The 11,567-nt window shown below is 48.8% G+C and overlaps 2 protein-coding genes across 8 annotated transcripts in view; one reads left to right on the top strand and one right to left on the bottom strand.

Moving 5' to 3' along the window:
- The window catches only part of LOC144155466 (cytochrome b5-like), a 72,860-nt gene that overhangs the window by 18,124 nt on the left and 43,169 nt on the right, over positions 1-11,567 (bottom strand). The gene's annotated exons all lie outside the window — the stretch shown is intronic.
- LOC144155465 (uncharacterized) overlaps positions 8,485-11,567 on the top strand; it is a 58,144-nt gene continuing 55,061 nt past the window's right edge. For 2 of the 4 annotated variants that reach the window (XM_077686924.1, XM_077686923.1), the window contains exon 1: positions 8,486-9,116. In XM_077686924.1, coding sequence (XP_077543050.1) covers positions 8,590-9,116 — 527 coding nt within the window. In that variant the 5' untranslated portion in view covers positions 8,486-8,589. Of the gene's footprint in view, positions 9,117-11,567 lie in introns of all 4 variants that reach the window. The other 2 variants (XM_077686925.1, XM_077686922.1) reach the window with 2 other exon arrangements.

Genomic DNA, 11,567 nt, shown 5'->3' on the forward strand with positions numbered 1-11,567 from the left:
CCTCGTCAGCTTTTCCAACATCCTCCCCCGCGCGAAGATGACTATAAGTTTATCTGTGTGTTTAAAGTCCATGTAGGGGAAGCGGTTCAGGTGGCGCGCAAACGTCATTCATGTCCGTAGAAGCAAGCAGTGTCGGGCATCGCCGCTTCCGCTTCCACCGATGATAACTGTGCCTCTTACGACGACGAAGCATAGAACTGTGTGTTGCCTGGGTGAGCAGCCGCTGAACCTTTCGCGTAGACGAGAGTCTTCGAACCGATGAATACACGAGTGCTTGTCGATGCAAAACGCTTTGTTCGCCAGCAAGACTTTTTGTTCTACACAGATGTTTGCTTTCTCCGTTCGCTGTTCCGTCCTGCAGACTTTTTTCTGAATTCAAACGCACGGTCTCCCTTTGTCTTCTGCTTCGCTTTAATCTCTCGGCTGTCCTTGCGCTGTTGACCACTCGTTGTTCTATATTCGTCCTGACAACCCGAATCCTCTGGTGCCGCTGGGGTCTTGAACCAGTCTCCCTTTTATTTTCTTCGGGTATGGTAGCTCCTTTTTAGCTTTTCTCGAGACATTTAAGAGGTTTAATGTGATTCACTGCACCAGGGAACCGAAATATAAATGAACGAAACGGAAATACGGGGGTTCTTTCCCCTCGCTCTTCAAATGGCCCGCTGCTTTCTACTTCATGCCAGTTTCCGGTGTCGGTAATAAATGCTGCCATTTCAACAGGACACGCCAACATAGTTGTTTCTGATGTCAGTTCAAGGCGGTCGGGGTCGTCAACTGTGGTTTCTGGCAGTGCCGGTCTCGCTGTACCCAGAATCAGTCCTACTTCTTTTGGGCAGTTATTATCCATCGGATTGCGCGAGTTATTTGCGACACAGTAATCAAGACTCTTGTGCTTTACAGGTGGTACACCTTGAGATTTCAATTCTCGTTTGTTCTGGCCTCCTTGTTTTTTGGATTACCAGAGTATTATTATTTTCGTTTTCGGTTTCCGTATTTTCCCGGCGCTGTCTGATATCGGGACTTATTCGGGTATTTAAGGGCATAATTAGAGCTTGTCGGTTAGTTGTGGTCTCGGTTATTTTCATTTCCAGTTCAACTATTGCCGACATTACCGTGGCCTCAAAATCGAATGCGCCAAACATCTCCGATTCCGGCTTCTCAATCTCCACGGTTCTTTCTACTTCTCGGTTAATCTCGCTCAAGAAATTGTTTTGTTCCGTCAGAGTTTTTATAAGATTGCTCAACTCACGCATAGGTGGTTCCTCCAGGCGAAAAAAGCCGTCAACCTTGCCAATCCCATCCGTAAGTCGGTCCCGGACGACCCGCCGTCTTTCGATGAGGGCCTCCATGGTCGAGTGCAGCGTCACGGATTTCGATATTGCTGGCGATCACGTTCACGGGGCAGAAGTTGACATCATCGTACCGGGAGTTACGGAGCCGCGGAGGTACATTTCATAAGTCGGCAAAGGTGCAGCCGGTATGGCTCCGGCTCGTGTCGTCGTCTTCTTTAGCTGGCCCAACCTTGAGCCGGCTCAACGGGTTCGCTGGAACGGCGGCTTCATTTTTGCTCCCCATAGGTGAGAATGGGGTCAAAGACAAGGCAAATCTACTCGGAGTGGCTCACCTCTGGAGGTCCCTTGGTCCCGGGTTTCGGCACCAAAAATGTGGAGAAAGGGGCGACGAGCCGCCATGACCCGCTCTGATGAGTGGTTCAATGGAACATGATCATGATGATGATTATGAGGGGCACGAGGGAGGCAAGGCGTCAGCTTTTCCAACACACCTGTCAAAAAAAAATTCTAGAGCTGCGTGAAAGAGTGCTACCTCACTAGAATCGCTTTCGGTTTAACTTCTTTTTACCTGGCAGCACTGTGAGGAAAATCCCAAATCAGGTACGACACGCAGGGAGGGGTTTTGCCGAGTGCCCGTAGTTGATGTGGATGCGGTGGATGTGGGAGCGATATGGGCAAGGTATTCCGGCACATAGCACCTGACGGTGGAGGAGCAAAGCTGAGATGGCGTACACACCTCGTTCCGTCGATCCACGTGCTGCTCGTAGCAGTTGGCGGACCCTGCCTAAACATTCTTTGACATGTCAAACGCTGTTCAAAAAAATGAAGGAAGCTTACACTTATAGCAACAATCACGGAGTAAAGGTCATTGCGGCAGTGAAGAGGAAGCAAATTGGCTGCAATCGTGGACTTAAACCTTCGTGATGGTCGTGAAGGTCTCGTACAGATTCGCTACCTTTAAGTCTTACGCGTTAGTGTGAGCTTCCCTCACTTTTTTTTTTTTTTTTTTGCTTTTCACAGCGGGCCCTTTACTGGAAAACGACACTTTTTCGCAAAAATGGGACACTTTATGGTAATACTCAGCTCTGAATTTGGTGAGGGGTAGGGGCCCCGCAACCAAAGACAGGCAGAGCCGGAGCGTTGGTTGGGTGTGTAACTTTCGTCCGCCGAGACCGACAGACTATGTCTTGGCGCAGCAGCGGCTGTTGGAGCCGCCGATGCTGCCGGCTTCTTCTCAGATTCACTCGCACTAGCTCGTGGATGCATATTGTGGCTCTGGACCGACATATTTCCCGGTGTCTTACCACCCACTAACTGGTCCAGCGCCTTTCCGATGTCGGTGCTGCCGGCATGCGCCCACAGGCTTAAAGCAATACGAAAGGTTGAGGGGGAAATTGAAATCAACCGAAACCGGTTTTCACTAAAAGTGTGCTCAATAGTGTCCTGTGTATTTTTTTTTCTTGGTCAACGTCTTTTCCGCGCCTGTTTTCAAGATCAATAACAATCACTTCGCATGGTTGGGCACGACAATTAGGCACGGAATTTCGTTCCAACGTCTTTGGAATGTGTGATGCTATAGTTCTCCGCAAAAGCTTGTGTATTCGGCCTTCAACCTTGTCAAAAAGTGTGGCATTTCTAAGGGTGATTTTGTCGAAGCTTATCGATAATTATTATTCCGAAGAAAAAGATTGATTGATTGTAGGGTTTCACGCGCCAACGCTATACACAGGCGATGAGGCGCGCCGTCGTGGAGGGCTCCGGATTAATTTTACGACCTGGGGATCTTTAACGTGCGCTGAAATCTCGAACACACGAGCGCTTTCGCTTTTCGCGGCGCACAACTGCGAACCCAACGTTGTTTGGCCCGCTGCTCGCGCTGTATTAGGCCTATGCATAGAAGGACTTTACAAGCGCTGACGTCCAAGCTGCAAGATGAAACGCACTATATAATGGCTATGCACAATAAACATATTGCGTAAGTTTAATTGTGGGGCTGCTGCGCACGAGGAAGCTTCAAGCGAGTGGTTTCTTCAGCAGCACAGCTTCGCTCGCTTCCTTGAACGCCATTCAACGGGATGGCTCTCTGTTGTCGAGCATATGTAAAGCTGAGATGGCAAATGCTGGTATGCAAGGTGCTTCCGCAACGCGTGCCAAGAATTCGGTCTTGCGTAAGGCTAGCTGCGATAAACGAATCGCTTCTTCGGAGCCACTGCCGTCAAAATAGTGGCACCAGCTCTCAACTACGAAAAACAAAAATCAAGCTACGGCTCACTTTCTCGTCATATCTTATGAGCCTACCTAATGGTGCAAATAAACATATAGCGCTAGCAGAAACGGGAGACAATTTGCCGGCAAACTTGGAAATGCGTGAATGAAAATGTGCGAGCGTAGTCACGCTTGGAAGATGTACCAGGAGAAGATCAAGCAAGTCATTACACCTGCTGCCTGACCCTTGCGAAAGATCGGCCGAAGATTAGATTTTGGGACATGTCCGCCTTATTTCGTAATGTACGTTGAAAAATTTTTTTTCTTGCTCATGCGGGAAGAATAGTAATTTGGGGTCTAATGCGATGACATTGTAACCTTAATAATATTGTAACTGTAGATTGATGGCTTAAGCTAAGCCATCCATGCCATGCTCTGGGACGGTATTCTCGTAACTGTCCCTTTTGAAAACGTCCCTTTTTGAGTCCCTTTCATTGTGACGTACTTCCGGTTAAGCAATAAGCGTTGGCAGTAAGTTTCCGCGCTTGCGTTACGTCACTTCCGGTTGTTTGTTTTTAGCCAATTAGGGCTCGCCAAAAGGGACACTTTTGAAAAGGACGCAAAAGGGACAAAACTCGAGAATACCGCCCCTGGTGATCGCATGGCAGAACTAGACATGCGGCTTCGCAATAGGAGAATTATCTCATCATGGGCAATGCGGGAAACCGACCCTAACCGGTTGATGTTGGCATAAGTATATGCTACAACTTAGTAGGAATGCACGAGCGGGCTTTCCAAAAATTACATTCGTTCACTTCAGGCTATCTCTTTTAGCATTTCTATTCGAAGACATGATTATATAGGTGATGCAACGATAGTGTTACAATGCAACAGTGAATGCACGTAAGCTTAGCTGCTCTTGTCAAAAATATTCAATTCAGCTTTGAATGGCAGTAACCCCTTCAAGTAAGGTATCGCAGTTCTCCTGGCGTTCTTCGCCAATCCCTGCGGCATGCCCAATGCAAGGCACGGAAATCGACCACGAACGTAGTCGAACAATTTGTAAGAAGCGTACGAATTCCTTTGCTTGAAACAATAATCGGAAGCGTAGAAAAACCCCAGCAATTTTTTTTTTTCGTACACGTTTATACCCCAAACGAATCTCAAAAGCTTGAAACAATTATGTCTGGCTCCCCCCAAGTATTTCCCTACCATTGGTTCATGCGATGTTCCAGATTAATTTTTTCAGAAATTGGCTAACGTGGATTAGGAATAGACGCCAAAACTTTGGAGAGCAAGCAGAAAATCAGCCAACTTCACGGGAGCTTTGTGTTTGAGAGACCTGCCAGGGCAGGGATGACGTGGTAAGTACGTTTCTTTAAGTGCGCTCGCTAATTGGGTTATTTATTGAGGTCAGACTCTAGACATTAACCTAAATACGCTCTCGAGCCCAGTTGAGACAGTGTCGCTGAAAGAAATAAATCAAGCGTTTATTTTGGGGCAGCCAGCTGCAAACGTGCACCGCCATGAGTCTAGCGCAGACAATTGTAAGGAACGCGAAGGAGCTAGCGGCGAGCTTCGTTCATATCAAGCGCGCCGAACAGTGAACCTAAAAATGCCGCCGTGCGGTCGCATAACGGTGGCCGTTGTCCCTCCGGGGGAACACCATTCGACCCGACTCGCGAGGCTGCGGCCCGCCCGCCGTCTTCTCGGCCTCCGCGCCGCGCTATTTCTGATGGCTGCTCTAATCAGCGCTCCTCCTCCCCCTCTTACCACTGACAACGCCGGATTTCAATCCCAGCGCGCAGGTTCATCACAGGCGACGGGCGCTTCGCGAGTCCGCATTTAGCGCCCCTCCCCGGCGCCCACTCGAAAACCGCTGCCCTCAGCCTGTTCGCGGAGCACTGGGCGTCAAGACCGCTGGCCCACCGCGCAATTAAACGCGGCAACAACCACGGGCCCGTGGCCGTCGCTTTTCTCAGTCGCTCCTGCAGCCGCAACTCTCACTAAACGCCGCCTGCAGCGAGCCTGACGCCGCCTTTGTAGAAAAGCCGCAGAAAGATACAAAGTAGCGTCGATCACACACCAGGGGCGGGATTCTCGCGTTTTGTCCGTTTTGTGCCCGTTTCAAAAAGCGTCCGTTTTGAGCAAGCCCTGATTGGCTAAAAGCGAACACCCGGATGAGACGCCATGCAAGCACGGCGGAGATATACGTATGAGCGGCGGCATCTCGGAGCAGACGATTAGGAGCAGACGATTTTTCGTCGCCTTGTTGTTGGTTCGCTGGCGGAACAATAAACCCATAAACGATAGTTTAAAATAGGTTTAGTCATTTAAGATGTGTTTACTAGAATAGTTGCGCAAAAGTAAATCCAAAGACCATCTATAACTGTAAGTACTTCCAAATAAAACGGACGCAAAACGGACGTTTTCAAAACGGACAAGAACGAGATTTCAAAACGGACAAACACGAGAATACCTCCCCAGTTGTCCGTTCGGTAGGGAATGCGGCTCGAATGCAGTTACAGTTTCTCTGGATCCCACTGTACGGCTGCGGGAGTTGATTTTGATTTCCTATAAACAATGCTGCCTCGAGATCTCGCGGCTCGCGCTGACAAATTGCTTCGCGTTGTTCGCGTTCCTTTTCTCATACCGAACAAGAATTTGCCGAAAGGGGGAAAAGGCGTTTCTGCATTTACTGAGAAATTCGTGTAAGAGAAATTGCTAGCCGATTGTTATTTTAGTACGCCTTGCGGGAAAAATCCGTGATTCAGAAACGTTGTGCGCAAAAGAATTCCGGGAAAGCAAGAAATAGGAGAACTTGTCTCCGTCACAGGTGCGCTGGGCATGCGCCCACAGAGGCTCGCCTGGTGACAATGGAGACGCACCTTTCTCTTTCTTCTTGTTCGTCCTGACACTCAATACATGCGACATTATACACATACACTTGTAAATTCTGCATAGAGCCATGCACTCTCGACCACATGGCATGGGAGTTCCGCCACACGCCATCCCTTGCCCCAAATCCAAATCCCTCATTTGAGCAGTGGGAGGGTCGGTTGACCAGCTCCAAGCCGGATCACCAACATCAGGTAGACCGGGCGAGACAGGCTGTTAAGACCCAGGGGTCCCCCATCTGGCGGTCAACCCAAAAACGTTGACTGCTCAGTTAAATGTTTATTGCTCCTCCTTCTATTTCTTCTTTCCTCTTCGGCTTCGTTCGGCTGTCTGCTCGCTGCTCTCGGACCCGTGGGCCCGATTGCTATCGTCCTACCGCCGCATATACTAGTGAAACAACTGCCATTTGGTTATTATTATTATTATTATTATTATTATTATTATTATTATTATTATTATTATTATTATTATTATTATTATTGCTGTTGTTGTTGTTAGTTAGTTAGAACTTACGACTGAAATTATATCAAGAACCGTACTCTTAAACGCCCCCTGTTAGGCGGCAACACCGACCGCCAAGATAACAAAAAAGTCTGGCTGCTTACGGCCACCGTCTTATATCGGCCATGCGATTGACAAACCGCGACCTGCTCAAGTCTCAACGAGATGAAGTGTTTTGACGTTTTGTACTCTTGGACACTCGCAGCAGCAGATGGGCTCCGGTGATAGTCTTTTTATGTAACAGGATTTGCTTTATTTATTACGTATGGGCCGCCAGAAGGCCGTACAATTTGCTGCCTCAAACAGTGAAAATTAACTGAATGCGCCGGCCCAGGCTACAATTAAATTAGAAAATGCCGCCTGCGTACGGTGCCCGAGACTGCGTTGCGTTGCACTGTTTCCCAGCGCCGGCACATTCTTTTAGGTCTTCTATCGCAACTGAAGCCTGCGCGCGGAGGAGGGGGGGGGGGGGGTGAAGGAGAAAGGGAGGGTTTTATTTCACCTCCGAAAATCACCGTGGCAACGTGTCTCCACTCCGCTTATTATGCGACAACCATTCACATCTAAATGTTCAGAGCCTCCCATGTCTGCACATGTATCACACGACACGCTCTTTTCAACAGGCTGCAACGTAAGGTGCTGGTCTTGAACACAAACCACCTTTAACGGACGTGTACACATTATAACTCATATAAGACAGGTAGTGAAACCGCGGAATAGAATGATGAATATGTACACTGTCTATTGTCTCATTATAGGTTCCATTGGATAGGTGTGCTGCGCAGCGTTTGACAGATCTGTTTGCAATACGACCGCACACATTCGGCCCTCGTTGCTCAGATATGAGCCGCAGATGTGGAACCAATCGGTTTCGAGGCAGATAGGAGCAGAAGCCTCCGGGTGCGAAGCTCAGCGTGTTGCATGTTGAAATTTTCCCCTTTATATTAAAGCGTAACGTCAGGGGCAATGTCAGGCCGACGCATACTCGCGTCCGCCCATTCCGCTGCGCCGCCAGCAGTTCTACTGGCTCCTTAGCAAAGATTACACCTTTGCTGTGAAGCCGCGTGACTCGTGCCAGCCAAAGGAGACGTCTGGCCGGCGCGTACGCGTGCGCTCGCAACCAGCTGGCAATTTTCAGATTTTTCTTGCTGGGCGCCGCTTTTTTTCGCTCCATGCTCCAACAATGTTTTGAGCATTCAGTTAGATGGATATATCAATTAAACAAAGAGGTGCAATCTAGCTAGCAAAATAAAGAAGTTATGGCAAGCATGTCATATGGCACAGTCAGGCTTCAGAGTGAAAGCACTAGCTCTGGATAATTAACGACTAAGGTAACAAAAACAGTTGTCCTATTCACGGAGCGGGCGTTAACACCATCAGTTTATTTTAACGACGAACAGGACCTTCCGGTGACAACGAAGCGCTTGGGTGGGTTGGTGCGCAAACACGCAGTGCCCAGCAGCAGCCTTTGAGGCGAGCGAGCCGGGCAGCCCGCTGGCACCCACTGACTTCGCCCTGGTCGTCCTTCGGCCTCCCTCCAGGCGGCGCGCCGCATCCGGTGCCCAGGTTTAAACTTAGAACGGGCGGAGACACGAAAACAAACGAGTGGCACCGGCAGAACGAACCCAACCCGTGCTCCGCGTGCCCCGAGGTCTCTGGAGCAGCAGACCAAAGCCGCGACCTACCGACGACGATGGCCCCCCGAAACTGGAAGCGACCGCTCACGCTCATCTACAATGATAACTACAAGTACGGTAACAGCCTGTACTCGGGTGCGCTGGACGACATCGAAAAGCGCTACCAGGCGTCCTTGTCCAGGACGACCTTTAGGTCTGACCGCGGCGACCTCGGACTGTCCACTTTTTCCTCCTCCAACATCGGCTCCGCGCCCGAGCCTTCTTCCGGCCGGGCGGCCACCGCGACCAACGAGTCCGACCACACGCTGCTCTCGCCGTCCTTCTCGGCGCCATCGCGGTCGCCCGTGAGGTCCATGCTGGACACCGAACACGACCTCCGCAAGGCACGCTCCTCGGGCGACTTCGGCCGCCTGAGGAGCGCCCTGAGGCCGAGCTCGTGGAGCGAAGAAGACGACCGCGCCCTCCTAGACGACCAGACCTTCCCACGGAGGCGCCGCCACAGGAGGCAGGACAGGAGCGACTACCTCATGACCTCCCCGACGGTAGCTGCCGGCGAAAGCGTCGAGTACTACTTCGACAAGTGGTAAGGATGCCGATGACAAAGTGCGCTGTGAACGCTGCCCAGCATTGTGTGACTGCATGCGATGCCAGTAAACATGAGCTCGGACCCACGTCTGCTGGCATGAAGTTGCCGATATCACCGCTTACGTAACGCCTGAGAGCCTCCGCCTGTTTCCGTTTTCTCTCTGCCTTCACGCAAGACGCTCTTTCGGTTTAGCATTCGAATCGGCTTGCTACAATACCGTGCAAGCGACCAGTAGAAAGAAGAGCTAGCTCTGCCGATATCCCGGCTGCGTTACGGGGACAAATAGCGAAAGCGCACCATACAAAAAAAGGAACAAGGCTTATGTTTGCTGCGTGTTAAGGCTCTGGAGAACCTATAAAATGTGTTTGGCTTTGCATACTTTTGAGGAGTTGCCATTATTTTGAGCAATCAAGAGTCACATAGACGTCAAACGCCTCCTAACTACCATAGAATCAGGTCCGAATCGCATGCAGCTATCTAGGGTATAGTATACTATACCCTAGATAATTAAAACATTCGCCAATACAACAAACGTCCATGCAAACATTCTCAGTAATATCCTCTTTACTTCCTCTATCGCTTTTTAATGACTGGGCCTCATAAACATCAAAATTAAATTTCATGTAGAGAAATAATTAATTTCACGCTTTGCCTGAAAAAAAAAATGAGTTCACTAAAATGCCATGCTTTTAAGCAGCATACCATCACCGCGTGGGTGCTAAGTACGTAAGCGGATTCTGGAAGACCTTGACAAACTGCTGTAAATAAGCAATTTCTAGAAATATTTTGTATCCGCAGTAGCGGCATCGCAAACGACAGTGACTGATTTCTATCTATTTACGTGTGCCCTCTTGGAAGGAGTCCAATATATTGCGAGTTCAGAATCGTGCCAAGGTTTCAAGGTGAAGGCAACAGAAGGATATAGTATCAACTGAGCACATCACTTTATATTTTCGTACGGCGACGTGTAAGCATGTGCTGTAATTAAAACTTTCTACGAAGTTTATGAACAGGTCAGTAAAAACCGGGTTACAGGGAAAATGTCGTGCATGCAGTCTTCGGTAATATTTTGAATGCACCGACACACTTAAGTATGGGCGCTTCAGAGGCTGCACTGCACTTCGAAATATTTTCGGGGACTCGCTTTGTGATGGTACACGTAATGAGCAACAGGTTCATCCAAAAAAGCACATCTGACGTGCAGCGAGGCCCGATACACGATTTGACTGACAAACTGGACAGCAGTCAATGAGAAACGTCAGTCTTGAATGCGGGAGGTCTCTGAGCAGACTACAAATCTCATGCTGGGCTTCATTGCCGGTAGCCTTCGCTCCTTCGATCGCAATGACTCGTTACTCAAGTGTGTTGTAGACTCGGGAATGCTTCAAGGGGCCCCGCAGCGAGGTTGGTAAACACTTTCTCTCTTTCTTCGTGCCTCAAAGCACTGGGAAAGCTGCATGTTATCAGCAGCACAGAACGACACCCCGTTATTTGCTCACCGCAAAAGGTGTTTTTGTTCCTAATCTCTGCTTTGCTTTTGTTCATACGTTCTTTATTTGCGGCTGTCGAGTGCTTTTACTGCTGCAACTGAAAGGAAACGTGGACCAATAGCGGCGGATATTGCTCCTGCGACGTTACTTCAGCACGCAAAGAATTTCCTGACTTTCAAGTACACGTAAGAGAGGTAAATTTGCTTTGAGCGAGTGTCGATAGGACACCTGACGCGCCTACGGCAGTAATATTTAGCTGGGATATTTCATGACAATATAATCTGGTGAAGAGACGCGCTTACATAACATTTCACGTGTCAAAAAAGTGTTTCAGTCGTCCTTTAAAATTTAACGCATCTCTTAAAATAATTGCCGTTCTTCCCTGAAAGCACCTCCGCTTAAGAAGTTAATCGGAAAAAACAAATATGGCACTTTCAGAACCATTGCAAGATGAGGTCTGTCAACTTAAAATAGAGGAGAGGTAACCTCGCATACCCTTCATTTGCATATTCAGTGCCACATAGAGAAATACTGGCTTGCGCTTAATTGCACGCTTCGTAATGATGCGTCTACAGAATGCTGGAATCATTGGACTTCACTAACGTTAAGAGGGGAGGAATGGAAATGGCCGTCCCTGCGCGAAACATCAAATTGTTCATAAATAAACCAGGGATGCTTCCAAAATGGATTAATGTTTATTCGACATAGCAACAATGGGAATCTTGTCGTACGTGATTGTTATCCTTGAGGTAACCAACTGCGTTTGTTTCAATTCTCGTCGCGTATAGTTCGTAACAAAAGAAACGCGAGCTACAAGACAACACAAATTAGGCAGTTCGCGTATACGACCAGTGGTTGCGGGGCTAACCACCGTTAACGTTGATTACGAAGTTGACTGACTACACCTCGACTATTACTTACCTTCATAAGCCAAAATTCGGATCGGAATTTCTTTGTT

This window comes from Haemaphysalis longicornis, unplaced genomic scaffold (genome assembly GCF_048455015.1).
Source record: "Haemaphysalis longicornis isolate Haplotype H1 unplaced genomic scaffold, Haemaphysalis longicornis Haplotype H1 scaffold_1, whole genome shotgun sequence".
NCBI lineage: Eukaryota > Metazoa > Arthropoda > Arachnida > Ixodida > Ixodidae > Haemaphysalis > Haemaphysalis longicornis.